This window comes from Talpa occidentalis, unplaced genomic scaffold (assembly GCF_014898055.3).
Source record: "Talpa occidentalis isolate TD23 unplaced genomic scaffold, MPIMG_talOcc4v2.1 talOcc4.14, whole genome shotgun sequence".
Lineage (NCBI taxonomy): Eukaryota > Metazoa > Chordata > Mammalia > Eulipotyphla > Talpidae > Talpa > Talpa occidentalis.
Window position 1 is genome coordinate 64739982 of NW_023601433.1, and position 19653 is coordinate 64759634.

The 19653-nt window shown below is 37.0% G+C and overlaps 1 protein-coding gene across 2 annotated transcripts in view; it reads left to right on the forward strand.

The window, feature by feature from the left end:
- Positions 1-3488: 3488 nt before the first annotated feature.
- STAM (signal transducing adaptor molecule) overlaps positions 3489-19653 on the forward strand; it is a 55314-nt gene continuing 39149 nt past the window's right edge. Inside the window, exons 1-2 of one of the 2 annotated variants that reach the window (XM_037510678.2) lie at positions 3489-3712; positions 15045-15129. In XM_037510678.2, coding sequence (XP_037366575.1) covers positions 3673-3712; positions 15045-15129 — 125 coding nt within the window. In that variant the 5' untranslated portion in view covers positions 3489-3672. Of the gene's footprint in view, positions 3713-11449; positions 11488-15044; positions 15130-19653 lie in introns of those variants that run through there. The other variant, XM_054695109.1, reaches the window with a different exon arrangement.

The following is a 19653-nucleotide window of genomic DNA, read 5'->3' on the forward strand; positions in this document are numbered from 1 at the left end:
TACCCACTGTGTATGACCTGAAAATACAGAAAAATGAGTAACATGCAAAAGCTATACAAACAAGTAATATGTTATAATACTGTGATGGCTTTCAGACATGGTCCCTAATTGTTTAACACTCCTCTTTCAAGATTTGGTTTTTACTTCCTCTCCTCTTGAGTGTAGAAGCTGGAACTGCTTGTCAAATAGAATATGACTGAAATGATGGTGTTCCCATATCTTAGTTCAGGCTTTAAAATATTGGCAGTTTCTGTCTGCCTGTCTCTTGTAATGTTGAATCTAATATGCTGTAAGGGACCAAGCAGATACATAGAACAGCCCAAGTTGTTTTTTTGGCTGACATCTCCAATGACTCAGCTATTGCTTGACATGCAAGTGCACAGCCTCAGGTGTAGAGTCATCTTACCTTTTGCGTCACTCTAGCTTACATTGTGTGTAAGAGGGATGGTTTTAAAAGTCTGTTCGCAAGTTATTTATTCCTAGGGTCTTAAAATTGTTTTTTCAAGATGTAATATATTCAGTCCATAACAATAGGAAGGGAGAAAAACATAGGAGGTAAATATAATATTTCTAAAGATGATGAGAGTGCGAACTAAAGTAGTATTACTAACCTTCCTAGAATATTCTTTTTCTCTAACTTCAAGAAAATAGATTTTTTTCCCTAATTTCATTTGCATGTTGCTGTTCTCTCTTTTTTTAATGTATAAGAATTTTCAAAATCAAACCGAAATTTAAAATTAACCATTGAACTTAGTAAACATAATATTACAGAAACATTTTAATGTGAAATGATAGCCTCTATAATGTTTAAAAAGATTGTGGCAATACTAACACTGAAACTCCTGCAGTTTTAAATGTTTTAAGGGATAGTAATGGAAAGCTAAATTCAAATATAAACTTATTTCACTTTTTATGTTTTTTATATTAAACATTAAAATTTTAAATTTTAAACATTTTTATTATTTATAGCAGATTATCATAAAATCTCTAAATAGCAAAAGTCATTCTTCTAGATCAGAATACATGGATGATACTCTCAAGACTAACAGCTATTATTTCTTACCTATTACCATTAATCACATATTGAAGATCATGGCCTCAGCACTTTGATGACTAGTTTATTGCTGGCAATAGAACAACTGTCTTATTTCTAAAGCACAAAGCAATACAGTGCATTCTCCTAAGTATTGGCTGATACAGAGCACTTGTGAGAATGTGCTCCAGACACTTCAGGAACATAAGATGGACAAGTTGTTACTTGATTCTATCATCCCAGTAATCAACAAGTTTTTTCAGAATGTTCCACTTCACTTACCAATATTGTTTTGGAAAAACTGTGTACTTGTCATAGTGAAACACAAGTATGCTTTTGATGTTAAAAATCAGTGGTACTGGACCTCCCCGGTGGCGCAGCGGTTGAGCGCTGGGTTGCGAAGCTGCCCGCAGCCTCTGCAGCGCCAGTTCAATCCCCGGCTGCTCCCCGGCCACCAGAGGAAGGTCCCACATGGGGCGCAGACCTCTCCTGCCACCCGCTGCTCCCCTCAGCAGTGTGCTTCGGTCGGTCCTTCTCTCTATTCTGTTCCCCGCTCTGGCTCTGGTGAATTCTCTCACCCTCCCGAGCTTCTGACTGTACCCAGTGCTTGTATAAATAAATAAATAAATCTTTAAAAAAAAAAATCAGTGGTACTTACTTACGTACCCCATCTTTTTTACGTTGTGTTTTAACTTTTTTTCCACTGTGAAAGAAATATACGCTCACCATGAAAATATTTGGGAATAAAATAAAATACTTAAAGAACAAAAATTTTTCCCAAATCTTACCACTCAGGGAAAATCATGTCATAATATTCTTAAGTGTTTCTTTTCAGATACTTGAGATTTAGGGTATTTTGTAATCTTACATGGCTTTGTAACCTGCTTTTAAAAACCTGTGTACTTAGATGTCTTTCTATAAATACATATTATCACCTTTAAGAGCTGTGGAATTTCTGCTTGTGTGTACTGTTATATAAACTACTTGACCAATACAATTATGATTTCTACACTTAATTTAATGCATACTTAGGTGCTAGGCACTTGAGGATTTCAATTGTACTAATCCATTTGATCCTCACAATCCTATTAGTCTTGTTATTCCTATTCCTTACAGATGAGGAAACTAAGGCACCATGAGGCAAATAACTTGTTCAGTCTCAATGTTGGACACTTCAGTGGCTATCAGTGCTCTGGTTATAATGTTGTCATGAAAATTTTCTTTTTGCGGCATCAAAGAATGTCTTTAGAATACATTCCAAAAAGGATTGCAGGGTCCAAAGGTATTCACATTGTTATTACATCCAAGTACTTTCTTTAGAGACCATATTAATCTATGATTCATTCAACAGTGTGAGTGAGCGATTTTTCACATCCCTGCTTCTTTTAATCTGTCTGGATCACCAAAATTTATCTAAATGCTACATTAATTTGCGTTCTCACTTTTAGAAATGGAACTTCATTTTTAATGCATTTTTGCAAGTACTCTTGGTATACCATGGTATTAACCACATTGTTAACATGTTGTAAATATTTGTTTACATATCAATTTAGAAGTGCCTTCATTTGGGTATAGATGACAATTTCAAATTACGTGCAAGATCCTTTTACTAAGTTGGTTCCAAGTGGGACGCAAGCGGCTCCTTAAATTCTACATGACACAGGGGAATATTTTTGTTTTAAATGTATAAAAATAAAATTCTTAAGTAAATATTTTAAGTTGTTTGGAACCACTAGCTAATTTCTAGTTCATTTTTTCTTTTTTTTGTCCTCATTGGGGGTGGGGGGTAAAGGAGAGGGTTCTGTCAGTCATTCTTGGATCGTGAAACTCACTTTTTTAATCATCACAGCTGCTGAGTAACTGCAAAGTTAGTCACTCAATAAGTGCCAACGCCCAACTTGATGAGCTCCCCACAGAGATGCTCAAGCCGGGCGCTCAGGGACTCTGGGGAAGGTGCCAGCGTTACCTCAGCCTCGCCGAGGGAGCAGCGCACCCCGATACTCCCCTTTACGGACTCAAGCCAATCCCTGCAGCTCACATGACTGCATCCAAGCAAGTTCTCTGTCACCTCAGACAGCGAACTGGACTCATTGACTTTTTATTTAGACGACCCCAAACGGAGCTCCCATTCTCCTCTGAAAAGGATACAAAGTTATGACAACTGACTCAGACGCGACCCCTTTCCTTTCTCCCCATCTGATTCACGCCTGGGGTCTCTAGATGGCTTGGGCACGCCTGAAGGACCCCGTCTTCCGGAGACGCCTGTCTAAGGCAAAAGCCAAAAACACAGGCACTACTCTGACTCTCCAGTGTGAACTATCAAAAGCGGGGTCCGGCGGAGGGGGCGTCTTGTTCGGATCTGCTTTGGCGGGGCAGATTCTGTGTAGGTTCTGAGCAGGCAGCGCCGAGGGCGCCCCTGTTCCCGACAGGCACCGCGCGGGGGCCTTTTTCTGCTCCTTCGTTGTTGCCGCCGCCGCTGCCCTGGTTGCTGGGGGTCGGTGAGAGGAGGAGCTGCGGCGGACCCTGTAGGGTCCGAGTCTGTAGCTGTTTTTGCCTGAGGAGTCTTTCTTCTTGCGTCGCACCCTGAATCCCGTGGTGTCGAGGGGGAGTCCCTGCGGACACCTCGGCACGCAGTGGAGATGCCTCTCTTTGCTACTAATCCCTTCGATCAGGATGTGGGTAAGTGCTTTGGCGGCTCTCGGGCCACCCCCCGCTCGTGGCAAGCCCACTCTGCCCCTTCTCCGCGCGCAGCCTGGACCGCCGGGCTCAGACCATCCTCGCCCCTTTCTCTGAGGCCCCTTCTTTCAGAGTTTGGAGGTTGTTGGGGGGCTTGGCGCATCCTCGTTGAGAGATTTGGGACCCACAGCCTGCGAGATGGGCCTTGAGCTAGTCCTGTGGGTTTGGACAGAACTCCTTAAAGGGGGATGTGCAGGCCTCGGAGGAGCAGCTGGTGTGGCATCTGGTGTTGGGACAGAACTGCGGGCTCAGGGGTACCTCGGCTAGGGTAGACTTGTAAGCCTGGAAGTGTTTCTCTGGACAAAATGCTTACCCTTTGGAACAAGCAGAATGTTTCAGGTTAGAGTCCTTGGAGGATTTAAATTTTTTTTTTTATTGTAACTCTAATGGGGATAGTTTCTGGCAAAGAATAGACTGAAAAAATGTTGGGAGAGATGAAAAATGGAATACTTGGCAAAAACTGAAACGGAGTTATGACTCGAACCACTGCCTTGCCTTTCTTCGGCTAAGTCTGCACTTTTTAAGTGTTGACAGGCACCTGGAATCTGAACTGGTTTTGAGTTTGAAATGCTGTTTTTTTTCTGACTCATTGCTTTTATGCACTGACGAAACCAAGTGGACAGGTTAGCTTTTTTGTGTGTATTCACCAGGAAGGTTTCTAAGGGTAATAATTACAGGGGTTTGGGTTCCTAGGAAGATTGGGATGATTTGAATGCACTTAGGAATTGCCCTGACACATTGGAACTACCATGCACAAGTTCTTTAAGACAAAATTTGCTGTGGTAAGGAACTAGGGCAACTTTGTGGAACTGCTTTATGTCCTTGCATGTTTTTATTGTGAAGGGTGGGTGCTGAATTTTGATTTTTTAACTCTTCCTTACAGCACATCATCAAAACTTAGAGTAGGAAAGGGTTCAGTTCTGTATCTCTGTGGCTTCTTAGCTCAGAGTGAAATTATGGGTAAGTTTCTTACACTCTGTTGAGTCCCACTCTCCTATTCCTTTAGAAAAGGAAAAATACATTCTGTTGCAATTAAATAAAATATGTGTAGAAGACCAATTACAGTGCTTTAATGTAGTACCTACTAATGAATATTAAGTGATAGTTTCTTGTTGTTTTCCAATTTAAATGAATATCCTGAAAATAGCAGGGGATGGAACGTTAGAGCTCTCCAATAATACTTAATAATTAATTGTAAAATTGCATTTAATTTAATAAGCACTCAGCATACACTATACAGGACACTGCTTAGAGGCTTAAAAGAGGAGAGTGATGAACAAGACATGGTTACTGCTGTCAAGCAGTTTAATACATTAATTTCTAGGGCAAATACTTCAAATAAGATGACTTCTGAATACCTGGTTATTCAGTTTCTAGCACCTTTGTCTTATTTTTTGACCATATAGATGACCTAGATAGCAGCTATCCAGTCACATTTAAATCCTATTGACAATTTGTGTAAACATTTCCATTGCATTCAGGTAGATTTCTTAATGTTAAATCCTTTCTCAGTACTTCCACCACTCAGTTTTAAGCACAGACTCCTTGCTCTTATGCTTTTGCTTCTGTTAGTTTTTTTACCTTTCTGCATGTCCTCATGCTTGGAGGTCAGTTCAAAATTGAAACTCATTATAGCCAAATCATTTCCAGATTGCTTCAGCCTAGAGTTTATCAGTAATGATGCTGTTGACTATTTGGACCATATAAATGTCTTTGATCTAGAGTTTAATCCATTTACAATGTAGTGTGTTTAATAGCATCCCTGGCCTATGTTTACTAGATGTCAGTGGCACATCCTCTCCACTACCCAGCTCCCAGATACAATTTAGAAAGTTTACAGGCATTGCTAAACATCTCCTGGGGGACAAAATAGCACCTTAATTGAGCACCTTCTTTCTATCATACCCTCCACTCTTTTTCCAAACTCCTGTAAGATTTTTTGTTTTTAACTAAATTAGTATTGAAGATAATTATATCCTGTATTATGGTCCTTAATTATTTCATTTGTTGCTACATGATAGTTGCCAATAAATGTTGATTAATGTTTGGTATCTGGATCAATTCTTTCCTTATGAACCAGTTATCAAAATATCGTGAAAGATTATCTAAGACCTCTCAGATTCCCAGTAAATAATCCTGGAATAGAGTAGAATAGATTCTCCTGGCAAATTTTTTATTGTATAGGATACAGAGTATATAGTATGTATTCCTTCTCACTCTGTCCATGAGTATGTCTGATTTTAAAGTATTCCCACTAATTTATTTGATATAATTCATCACTTAACATGTATATGCTTTTGTACTTTTTCCAAAATTGTTTTCAGCTTTATGTTTATACTGAAACTGTGAATCAGAAATTGACAAATGATTTGTGCAGTATAACATTTCATTTAAAGAGGCAGAATGTTGGTGCTATCTTTTCACTTCTATCCATGAAGAAAGGGATTTTCATTTGACTCATTCCCTGCTATATCCCTAGCATATAGACCATTGTCTGATGGAACTAGTAAACATTCAGTAAACATTTATTAAGTGGATGAATCTCATTTTGGATATTCATTTTCTTGTCAAGTTCAGCTCTTGAATTGTAAAGATAACTTATTCCATCAAGCTGTTATTTCAAAGTCCCTAGTGACTTCCATTCTTGCCAAATATTATGGTCAAATCTTACGTCATTTCTTTGTTTTCTTAGCATTCCATTTTAGTATACTTTATTCATTTGGTTTCCAAGATTCCCAAACTTTTTCTAGTTTTCTGCTTAGCTCTTTAAGTCTTTTTGACTTCCCTCTTTTTGTTATTTCCAGATGTTGAACTTAACTGTTGCTAAGTACTAAAGCCTCTTCTTCACCATTGTCTTCTCACAGTATTAAGAGGCAAATTAGTTTGCTCAGCTTGGAGCTACACAGCCTGGTTTGCATTCCCAGGTTAGCTGCTTACCAACTTTGTGATTGGGCTATTTGTTTATATACTTTATACCTCTTTTGTTATCTTTATCATGGGATCCAGAGATAATTTCTTAGTTTCTTTCCCCACCTACTCATTCTCTCATCTTGCTTATATTAATTGATGGCACCATTACTATTGTTGTAGAGTCTCCCCCTAGACACAGACCCGAGTCTAAATCAAATTTAAACAAAGCCTCTATTAGCGGGCTGGTGACTGTCCCTCTTGTAGGGAGCAGCCGCGAGCAAGGGGTGATAAGGGTTTTTAAAACCAAAAACTGCACCTGTGAGTTTACAGTTACCATAGCAAGCGGGTTACAGAAGCCATACTCTGCTGTTGCAAACAGTGGAGCGCTTCACCACATCCCATGTTTCAGGTACAAAGGGTACATACATCTTATTTTTGATGGGAACCTGGCCTCTATTGTTTTGGCCTGGAATTTTCCCACAGCCCTAACTTGTCCTCCTGAGCTAACTCAAGCTTAGGCCTTGGGTGGTCTGCTTCATTTCACATTGCCCCCATTTCACACTATTTCCTATCCAGGAGTCACCATTGATTATCTTTTTCTTTCATACTCTATATCCATTCCTTTTTTTCTTTTCTTTTCTTTTTTCTTTTTCTTTTTTTCTTTGTGCCACCTTTATTATATCTGCAAGAATTTTTGGCTCTACCTTGAAAATATGTCCAAAATTTCATTATTAATTATCTTTGGCCAGTCATCTTGTCTCTTTCATAGACTATGCCAAGAGCCTTCTAATATGCATCTGATTGCCCCTTACAATTAGTTCTCATCTACAAAGGTCAGTGATCTTTGCAAAACCTTAGATAATGCTACTTACCTGCTACAAACCCTTCGAGCTTCCCATCTCACTTACAGGGCAGAGAAACTATATTAAAGTGACCCACAATCTAACCCCTTGTGTCTGATGTGATGATGATCTCTAGATACTATCACTCTAAGCTTCTTGAATCTAAATACTCTTAGGCTTATTCCTCCCTTTTTATCTGTATTGTGCTGTTTTCTTTGCCTGGAATAGTCTTACCTTAGTTATTTGAATGTCTTGATGTCCATCACATCATATAAGACTGTTCAAATTAGTTTCAGAGTCTTTCCCCTAATTAGCTTTTGTGAGAAATATCTACCTCTGTCCTCTCATTTTGTTGCCCTGTTCCATTTTGCTTTTCTTTATAGTACTCAACTACCTGACATTGATTGGCTGATTGATTGACTCCTGTGTGTGATATAGACTCCCAAAGGATGAGAACTTTTTATTTCTATCCTTAGTATCTTAGGGATAGCACCTGATCTATAAGCTTTTTAAATAAGTTTAAATAAACTTGGTTATTATATTTTTAAGTAAGGTGAGATAGATTTTAAGCTTTATGTGTGTACTTTAAAAAAATGAACTATACATTTTAAAAAAGGCTGCTTGGCTTTCAGTCAGTAAGAATGATGCATCAATTATTCAAATGCACTACCAGATCAAGTAAATGACTTGCTTTGCTTTTCAAAAATGAAGTAAATGTTAGAATGAAAGATACTGTTAAGTATGACTCACTCAATCTTCTTGGTCTTCAGAGGGATGTAGTGTCTCTGTGGCAGGATTATGGGACTCCTCATTTAGAGTAATTTTATTTGGATTTGTTTTACATACTGGGTTTCTTTTAAGGTTTTTTTCTTCTTTTTTATAAAAGAGGGCTGAATCATAAAGAATTTAAGTGGTCTTTGTCACCATTTTCTGGTGGAAGGGGACTTCAAATTGTCAGAATTTCCTGAGTGATAGGAACATTTTTCTATATGGTAGGCTCTTGAGAACAGTACTTTAGTTTATGCTAACGAGATGATTAAACCTGGAGACTGGCCTCTGGTTATCGTAGGACCGACCTTATGATTAGATGGTTGGTTGGTCTTTGGGTCACATATCAGCCAAGATCTCCAGGGAGGGAGAAGGGGCCTGGAGATTGAGTTCCAGGAAAGCCAATCCTTTAGTCAATCATGCCTTTACAATAAACTCCCAATATCAGTTCTGGAAGCTTGGTTGAGATTCCTGGTTGGTGGTAATACATGGCTATGCCAGGATGGTGGTGTGCCTTAAGGGCACAAAAGCTTTATGTTTATGACCTCCCAGACCCAGCCCTACGCTTTTCTCCATTGGCTGATTCAGGTTTGCATCTTTTATAATAAATCTGTAATCATAAGTGCTTCCCTAAGTTCTGTGAGTTGTTACAGTGAATTATTGATATTGAGGGAGTAGTGTGAATTTGTAGGCAGTTCTTCAGAAGTACATGTGGCCTAGGAACTCTTGAACTTATTGCTAGTATCTGAAGTGAGATACTTAGGGATTGCTGTACCTTCAATCCATGAAGTCTATGTTAGCTCTGGTAGCTGTGTCAGAATTACATTGTGGAGGGTTTCTGCAATGAAAAGTAAAATTCAGAAACCATTGAAGTAGATGCTACTAGAGGTCTTTGTGGCCTATGACTTTTAGATTTATATTGTAGTTATATAATTAGATTTAGTGTTTATTGAGCTGAGAACATGGCCATTGAAAAAATTATCCAAAATAGAATTGTTGTGATTTTCTTACAACATAATATGGAAACTTGAAATAATGACAGGTAAGTTTGACTCAGTTATTCTTGGCATACCCACCAACCAGAACAAAATTAAACAGTATTTCAACATTTGCTTTCTTAGTAACTCATGTAGTTTCCAGAGTAATGTTAGTTTCTCATTATGTTTTCTTCTTTTTCCTTTTCCAAGCCATTTTTATGTATTGACAGTAGATTTGCTTTTTTTTCTGAAAGCTGAGCTCCAATCAGATTATTTCCTAGTTCTTTTTTGGCTCTCTTGAATTAATAAAAACATTTCATCTGGTAATTTAGGTCTAAGAGTGGCTCCAACCTTTCACAAAGTGGTTTGTATTTCAGTTATCCTAGATTCTTCATTGTACATCTCCTGTTTCATAACTTTGCTCTGCTGTATTATTCACTTCAGTGGAAACAAGAGAGTTCATTATTATTTCTTCTATCTTAGTTTCTAGGTATATCAAGAAACCTTTCCTGAGACTCCTTTTCTCTCCTGCTAGGTATTTTCCTTTTTTCTAACTTGCATCAGGCTTTGTATTTTCTGTGACACTTTTACTATTTTATATCTAGGTCTCTGCTGGTTTCATTTCCTTTTTTAGAGTATAAACTACTTCAGATCAGGATTGGCATAGACTAAACATTTATTCTATTTTGTTGAATATATACCCATATTTTATACTTTCCTGTAAATAAGTCCCCTCTGCAAGATCTCAGGTATTTTGGATAGTTGTATTAATTCTAATAAGCAGTCCATTTGTATGAATAACATGCTTTTGTTATTTCATTTTAGAAGATGGGGGTTGACTAGGACTAGGCATCCTACCTCCTACTGTTTGTATTTATCACCCAGTGCTGCCTTAGTCAGGTTCTCCAATGGTGGTGACAGAAACTGGTAGGTATTGCTGTATCCATGGGCATGTGCTATGGACCAAGTATTGTAAGCCTGCAAAGAATACAGAGAGTTGGTTGCTTTCTCTTTTATGCTCTTAAACTGACTGTGGCCTACCTCCAGCGCTCAGGAGTGGATCAAAATGTGTGTCCTCTGTTGAAACAGGCAATAGGGCATTGAGTGGAGGAGAGGAGCAGAAATTTCATTATCACATCACCAAGACCAACCATTATATCTGAGAATCTTGGTAAGGGTAAGACTTCCTACTCCCCAAACATCTCAGATTTAAAAAACTGAGAATATAAGTGAAGATCTTGGTGGTGTTATTTATTTTTTTAAAACATAACTGTTCTTTGAGTTATGTAGCTCTAGTCAAGACAGCTTATTTTCTATTTCTATATAGTTTTTGTTTCAGAAGATAATTTCTTTTCAAAGATTTTCCCCCCTAACATTGCCTCTTGTTCTTCTAAGTTTATTTTCTTTTTTTCCTATATTTACCTTTATTGTCCATGTTAGATTTTCTCAGATAGCTGATAATCCTTGGTTGTCTGCTCGTAGTTAATACTAGAGATGTAGAAAGCACATTGGAAGCTCTGGTTAAGTGGTTAGACCTTTTCGACTTTAAAGTGTATTATTGGTTGACCTGGTATGACATTTTCTATGGAACCTCTCTCCCTCCTGCCAAAGTACTGTCTTTAGATTTTACTTCTGGGGCTAACATGCAGTAAGCAAGCAGTGTTTTGTAATCTGTTCCCTGGTATGGTATGAATGAGGGTGGGAGTGGAATAGAATAATTTCTGTACAGGCAGATATTTTGTGAGGAGGATCCCATAGTCACTTCAATTTCTAGGATTCACAAGATTGTCATACTCACAGCTCTGATTTATTACAGTGAAAGGACGCAAAGTGCAGTCAGCAAAGTGAAAAGGCACGTGGGGTGAAGTCTGGGGAAACCAGGCTCAAGCTCCCAAGGGTCCTTTGTCAGTGGAGTCACACAGGATATTGTTTAGCAATTCATTGTGACAACATGTGTGAAATGTTGCCAACAAAGGATGTTATTGGGAGGCATACTCTGCTTGGCAAGCACCCAAACTCCAGACTCCCAGAAGGAGAACAGTTGTTCAATATAAGCTGTATTGTTTGGAGGACCAGCTTAGGCATAGTTAACCACTCTCCTTAGTTTGAGAAGGGTGAGAAACTCTCTTGAAATTCAAGTTCTCATACACCAGAGAGTGTTTGTAAGACATTTAAAGGCTACCAGTCAGACTTGCTATCTTAACTGCTTTCTGCACAGCAGGTATCAACACTTATGCAGTTGCTTAATTCCTTTATGATGTATTTAATTGCCATTTCTAAATCTTTATTTGGTAAGGTACCTCTGTTCAGGACTTTTGTGCATTTTAAAATTGGGTTGCTGCTTCTATTTGAACTTTAAGAGTTCTTTAGATATTTAGCCTCATATTCCTGTATCAGACTTGTTTTGCAAGTCCTTTTTTTCTGGTTTGTTGCTTATCTTCTCTTTTCTTGACAGTGTCTTTCGGAAAGAAGTTTTTAATTTTAATGAAGTCCAGATTATCATTTATTTCCTTAATGGATCATGTGCTTGGTGTTTTATACCAAGTAATGTCACCTCCTCACCCTCACCGTATCCCAGATCATCTAGATTTTATCCTATGATATCTTTTCTTTTTTACTGGCATTATCCAAAATATGGTTGTATTCTGACATGGAAAAAAGCCAGTGTATCCAAATGAAAGAATCACCTTAAAAAACATTTGTAAGAAACAGCTTCCAAGAACATCCAAGCAACTAAGAAGGAGGAAAAGTGTTTCAATAGCCAATCAGTTTTCTTCAAAATATTAATCAGTAGAATACAACCCAGTATTGGGTTCAGATTGTCCATTGTCCTCTTTTGTATTTTCTGGTATATGTGTCTTTCAAGGAATTTATCCATTTTGTCTAGGTTATCAAATTTGTGGGCATAGAGTTTATAATTTCAATGTGTGGTTTCTCAACCCGGTTGGGCATTTTTCTAACTCTCAGTGGATGCTGACTGATTAACAAATTTAACTCAGTTCTCACACTATCACCAGGTGATAGTGTCAGTTCCCACAGATCAGAAAGTCTAACAAGATTGGCCCAAATCCTACTCTAAACTGCTGTACAGGTGTTAACTTTTGCTTCTGTCTGACTAGATATCAATTGGAGGTTCCCATAACTCTTTCAGTGCTACTGAACCTTAGTAATATTCCTTTTGTCATTTTAATGTCCATGAAATATGTAGCGATATTCCCTCTTTCAAATATGATTTTAGTAATTTGTGTCTTCTTTCTTTTCAAAGTTAGCCTAGCTTATCATTTTTATTGATCTTTACAAAGAACCAACTTTTGGTTGTATTGATTTTTCTCTATTTTATGTATTCAGTTTCATTTATTTCCCACCCTAATTCATGTCTGAATTTAATATGCTGTTTTTTTAGTTTTCTAAGGTGGAAATTTGTTACTTATTTTAGATCTTTTCTAATAAATGCATTCATTGTTATAAACTCCTTGCTAAGTATTACTTACAACTGTATCCTACAAAATTTGGTAGCTTGTGCTTTCATTTTTGTTCAGAATATTTTAAAATTTCTCTGGAGATTTCTTATTTGACCTATATATTATTTAGAAGTGTGTTATTTAATCTTCACATACTTTGATTTTCCAGCTATCTTTTTGTTAATAATTACTAATTTAATTCCTTGTAGTTTGTGGACAGACAAATGATTTATAGATTTTTAAATTTGTTATGGTGTACTTTATGACCCAGAATGTGGTCTGCTTTGGTGACTGCAATGTGAGGTTGAGAAGAATGTGTTTACTGTTGTTGAATGAAGTCTACAATTGTTAATTATATACATTTGATTGATGGTATTATTTAGTTCTGCTATGTGGTCTCAGACCCGTGGGGAAATTCTTGTTTTTACTTCTTCAAATATTTGTTCTGTTTCTTTTTTTCCCCTCTGGTATTCTGATTATTCCTGTGTTATAGCAGTTATGCTATAGGTTTACATTATAGTAGTTACACGTACTATAGTTAGGTATAGTTGTTGTTGGGTTATCTGTTCCAGTTCTCTTTCCACCCCGCCCCACCTCCCCAGTCTATTTCTTTTTGCTTTTAAATTTCAGAAGTGTCTGTTGCTACATTTTCAGCTTAGAAATTGTTTCCTTTATGGTATCCTGTCTACTAAAGATTCCATTAAAAACATTCTTCATTACTACTAATACTTTTCACCTCTAGTATTTATTTATGATTTCTTTTTAGAATTTCCGTCTTTCTCCTTACTTTACCCATCTGTTCATGCATAGAATTCTTAGCATATTAATCATAGCTTTAAAAATTCCTGTTCTGATAATTTCAACAACCCTCACAACCCTGCTATGTCTGAGTTTGGTTCTGATGCTTGCCCTATTGCTTCACTGTTTTTTGCCTTATAGTGTGCCTTCCTTCTTTTATTGTTGGTTATGTACTTGTAAAATAATTTCTCATGAAAGTAGGTCTTGTTCAGTTGAGAATGATCTGGCGTATTTCAAAATGTTTATGTTCCCCTATCCTTGCTGGAAAAATGAGGAAACTTTGCTCCACTATTCAAGGTCTGAACCTGGGAGAACTCAGTAGAGTGAAACTCACAAAAGTGTGGGAAGCCCTCAATGCTTACGTCCCTCTTGTGTTTTAACTCCTAAGTGTGCACTTCAGCCTCCAGCAATTTGTCATAATGTTAGTTTAAATTTTCATACCCTGGTACTGGCTTCTGGTAGTATTTCTGCTCATGAGTTTCTCTTCTGTTAAATTGTGATTCCTTTTATTCCTCTGTAATATCTCTGATTTGGAAGGGGTAATCACTTCTCAGGGATTTAAGAATTGAATTTTTTTTTTTTTTTTTTTTTACTTTGTTCAGTGTTATTTGTTCGGAACAAGAGAGTACTCCCAATTGGTGCCTGTGGCTGGAGTCTTTCTGTTTACAAAAGTTTTACTTTACCTTTAGAAAAAAACTTGCTTAGGTGAAGGGATGTACTTGTAGAGTCCTGGAATAAGGGAAGCAAAGTAGATTTAAATTATTCTTCCTCTTAACTTTATGTCTGCTTTCTTATTTGTGTCAGTTCCAATCCTTCCTTCTGTTACCAGTTTTTGAGTTTCCTGAAAATTCAGTGGGTTGAAAAACTGGATGTTTCTAAAGTGTTTTTTTTTTTTTTTTTTAAACTACTGCTATATGATTCATCTTTCTTGGGTGTTCTAAGTAGGTTACCATATATCTATATTGCTATATAACTTTTGAGATACTGTCGCATTACCACTTTTATTTTCTTTGTCTTTATGTATTTGTCTTTAAAATCATTTTATTGTAATTAATAGGGAACTAAATTAGCTGATTAGGTTCGGTCTACCAGATCTATTTTTATGTTTTTAATTTGTCAAGATTTTACTTAAGTTACACCTTGATTATCTTTTCAGTTCTTCCCTCCTTCCCAAACCAAAATTAATAAAACTAGATGATTAATTTAATTACCTGACACATCTTGATACAAAGCTGTTCCTAGTCATATTAGTTCATTGGTAAGTAAAGTATTTCTGATAATGAAATTTTTTTTTTATTTTTGAAAAGAAAATCTCATATAGAATGGGGTCGACTTGAACAAATAAATGAAATGTTAATGGTAAAAAATTGATTGTAATAGGTAATGCGAGTGCTGTGCTTCCCTTTCAAAGATAAACTTGTTATTGATAATTATATTACAGTTTAGTGACTTGAATGTGATATTTACATGTAAAAAATTAAAAAAATATGTTTCTTCAATTTCTTTTTCTGATATCTAGAGAAAGCAACCAGTGAGATGAATACTGCTGAGGATTGGGGCCTTATTTTGGATATTTGTGATAAAGTTGGTCAATCTCGCACTGGGTAAGTGTTGCAAAGTTTCAGATGATTTTTATTTGTTCTTTTTATTGCCATGAATGAAACATGGATTAAAATATAATATAATTACAATTTTTCTTACAAAGAGAATGTTTTTGTAAAAAAAATTTGAGGAATCATTCATTTCGGTTGTTCCTTATAACCAGCTGGATAACATTGTAATGGTAAAAAATGTACAAATTTGAATTATTTATTCATGTCCTTATTGGATTTCTGAAATCTAGCTTTTTCTACTGATTTTTTCCGACTGTTTTTAAAGTTGTCAGTGATTTCTCAGCTACCATTCTTATGATGGTTATTTCTAACATTTTTTTTTTATCACATCTGCAACATTCCACCCAACTAATCAATGACTTGAAAAAAAAGATTAGGGAAATAGAATCTTAATTTTTCGTGTTTTTACTTTTATGAAATGCTAATACTTATGCTAATAACATTGGCTTTGGTAGCCTCATTTGCCCCTTTATGCCACACAATATTGTCCTAAGAACTTTTATGTGAAAAAGTAGGTAGTAGTACCACTTTGTACTTGCTTCATTTGGTGGTAATCTTTACCCTTTGATAGTGCTTTCTTTGGCTTGTCTTTCTATCTTTCTGAATACTGATAGTTTCTTAAACTTTTTGTATTGTTACCACATGTATAGACTTTGATCTCATTCTAAAAATCTGAACTCATTTCCCTTTTGCATTAAACCTGCTTTCTCTCTTTTGTTTGCTGTTTTTGTTAATGACAAAATTGTTCTTTCATTTGCACTTAAAACCTCAGTGTCACCTCTACAGTTACCTCATTACTAAATGCTACCAGTCTCCTTCAGAATCTCTCTCAGAATGTTGTTCACATAAAATCTCCTTAATTAAGTTCTTGACCATGGCTAGATCAGTTCAGGGGCAGTTTGTTTTCAGGCTTTACTGCCCCTTCACTCTAGCCCTTTTTGACTCCTGATGTGCTCTCCTGTCTGATTTCCTAAATTGTGGCCTCCTCCATTCCCTTTGTTGTCTTTACATTTTAGTGTTCTAAGTCTTGTTATTTATGACACTGTTCATTGCTTAATTTAATTAAAATTTGGGTAGCTACTGTGTGCTGCTTATCTGTTCCTTTTTCTGTTTCATTGGCCCTTCTTTTATTTGAGACATTCATTACCTTGCCTCAGTGAGTGAACTAACCTAGCATTTCTTTCTTTTTCCATTTCTTGTCTGTTCAGTTCTTATACCCGGTTGCTATCTAACAACTGTCTCCATGTTACTGTCCTACCTTTGTATTGGGTTTAATCTCACTTCTTAGGTTTCTGAGTCATTTTCCTTTTTTGTCTCTTGTACATGCCATTCTTTTCAATCCAAGTACTAAGTCATTAGTGCTTTTCTACCCGTTGAATGCTTTTCGCTATTCTGTTCTTTTAGCATGGGATATTTTCTTTTCCCATTCCCTAGTTCTAGTCTCATATCCATAAGATCCAATATAGGATATTATTTCTCCCCCAAAGCCTTTCTTTTTTCCCTTTCACTGACCATGAAAATCATAATCCTCTCAGTCCTCAAAGCTCTCTCTCAAACCATTCTTACCATGCTTATTGGTGTTTTTTTCTTGTCTTATAGTAATTTCTATCTATGTAGTAAAGTTAGATTTATAGATGTAAGCATTTATAAATATTTGCTAAACTGAAGAAAGAAGCAAATAGTTTAGTGGTTGAGAGCATGAAATCTGTAGTGAAACTGCCTGGGTTTGAATCCTAGTTCTGGCTTCTGAGTTGTGTCACATTGGGTAACTTACCATCTAGTTTGCTACATAAGAATAAAAATAATATCCTAGGGGATTTGTTGTAAGTATGAGATTAGTGAGTATCTCTGTCGTGTGTGTGTGTGTGTGTGTGTGTGTGTGTGTGTAAATATTTATGATACTTACAGTTGTACCTGGCACATGATTAATGGGTGCAACGCTGCTTCTTTTTGATTGAAGTCATATTTTATGACAGTTTGTTGAGGATTGGGTATCGACCTAGCTCTATCCCTGTATGTTTTGGAGATAAAACTTTTTTTTTTTTTTTTATAGAGGCATGCTTTATTTATTTGTTTGCTGGTTTGTTTGTTTGTTTTGTTTATACATGCACTGGGTACAGTCAGAAGCGCGGGAGGGCGAGAGAATTCACCAGAGCCAGAGCGGGGAGCAGAGCAGGCAGAAGGACCGAAGTACACTGCTGAGGGGAGCAGCGGGCGGCAGGAGAGGTCTGCGCGCCATGTGGGACCCTCCTCTGGTGGCCGGGGAGCAGCTGGGGATCGAACCGGCGCCGTAGAGGCCGCGCGCAGCTTCGCAACCCAGCGCTCAACCGCTGCGCCACCGGGGAGGCCCTGGAGATAAAACTTTTATCTAGCATTCCAGTTACAAAATCCTTTCTCTTCATATACTGGTTTTCTTTTTTATTATTGGTATTCTTCATTTTATAGTTACTGTTTGTGATAATTTGGTTAGTTGCTTGAAATGAAAAGACAAATTTTCCTTCGTTATGAAAAATGTTCTGTATTTTTCCAGTTAAAAAATAAATTTGCAGGGCCTCCCCCAGTGGCGCGGCAGTTGAGTGCTGGGTTGCGAGGCTGCCTGCAGCCTCTGCAGCCCTGGTTCGATCGCTGGCTGTCGGGAGAGGGTCCCACATGGCGCACAGACCTCTCCTGCTGCCCGCTGCTCCCCTCAGCAGTGTACTTCATCACTCTGCCTGTTCTACTCTCCGCTCTGGCTCTGGAGAGTTCTTTCACCCTCCCGTGCCTCTGACTGTGCCCAGTGCTTGTATGGATGGATGAATAAATCCTCAAAAAAAAAAAAAAAAAAACCAAATAAATAAACAAACAAACAAACAAATAAATAAATACATTTGCAGCCCATCTGAAACTCTGGTATATACTAAAAGATTTAGAAATCAATTTATGTTTCTTCATACTTGTTACTCATTTCCTTGCTGTTGTGATGAAGACTTTTTCAGATGCATTTTCTTTGCAGCTTTCAAATATACAAAGTATTGTAGCTGTGCCTATTGTGTGCTGTACGTTACATCCCCATAACTTATTTACCTTTCAACTGAAATGTATACCTTTTTAAAGAAGATTTATTTATTTATACATAAAAGAACTGGGGTATAAGCCAGAGGTGCAGGGTGTGAGAAGATTCAGCAGAGACAGAGTGGGGAACAGAACAGGCAGACTGACAGAAATACACTGTCGAGGGGAGCAGTGGGTGAGACAGGAAAGGTCTGCCTCGCCATGTGGGTCACCAACCTGCCTGGCCGGGGATTGAACTTGTGCTGCAGAGGCTGTGGATAGAGTGCTGTGCTTAACCCCTTGTGCCACCAGGGAAGCCTGAAGTTTGTACCTTTTGACCACCTTCACCTGTACACCTCTTCATATATCCACTTCTGGTAATCCCCAGTCTATTTTCTGTTACTTTGCATTAAAGTTTTTTTTCTATTTCATCTATCAGTGAGATCATAGAGTATTTGTTTTTTGTTTGTTCTGACTTATTTTACCTAACATAATGCCTTTAAGGTCTCTCCATGTTGTCCTCATGTATTTAAAATACACTAATTTCTTTTTTTTTTTTTTTTTTATTTAGTATCAATAGGTTCAGGTGTGTGCTCATTTTTTATTTCTGAATTTATTTTAGATAACATACTTGGAGTGTATTCTTTAATATTTCACTTACTGTCATTTTGACTGACATTGCACTGTATCTATGAATTATTAAAGTGTTTAGCTTTTTTAATTTAAATAATGAGTTGGGGCCTCCCTGGTGGCGCAAAGGGTTAAGTCTCAGCACTATGAAGCTACCCACAGTACTGCCAGGGAGCTAACCACATGGCGCAGCAGACCTCTCCTGTCTCACCTGCTGCTCCCCTTAACAGTGCATTTCAGTGCCCATTCTGTTCCCTACTATGTCTCTGTTGAATCCTCTCACCCCCCAAACCTTTGGCCTGTACCCGGGTTCTTGTATGCATAAATAAATCTTTAAAAATAAATAAATAAATGATGAGTCTGTTGTCCTTTTAGTCCATATTTTTCATTTCCTCTTCTTTTTCCATTCCACTTATTTTTTCAGCAGTTACTGATCTCTAGTTCCTTTACATTTTTATTAATTTCCAAGTATTCACTTGTTCATGTAAATGGGATATGTCTCTTCCTTGCTCTTGTTGATAAGGATATGCTTGAAAGGGATTTATTAATAATTGAGATATCATTCTAACATTAAAATGCCAAACGCTCAACATTTGCATGTATATGATTTCTCTTTAAGAATAATATTTTACATACATACCATTTGTGTTTTTACTTTCTTGCAATACTGTGATAATCTCTCAGTGAGAAATAGCAAGTATCAGGGCACATTATTTCATAGGGCATTAGGTACTATAGCCTTTATAGATCCCTTTCTTCATTAAAAAATAATAAAAATATTTTTGACTGCATTTTATAAAAACAAATATATCATTATACACTAAAACATTTTCTTTACCCCCTAAGCTCATTTTT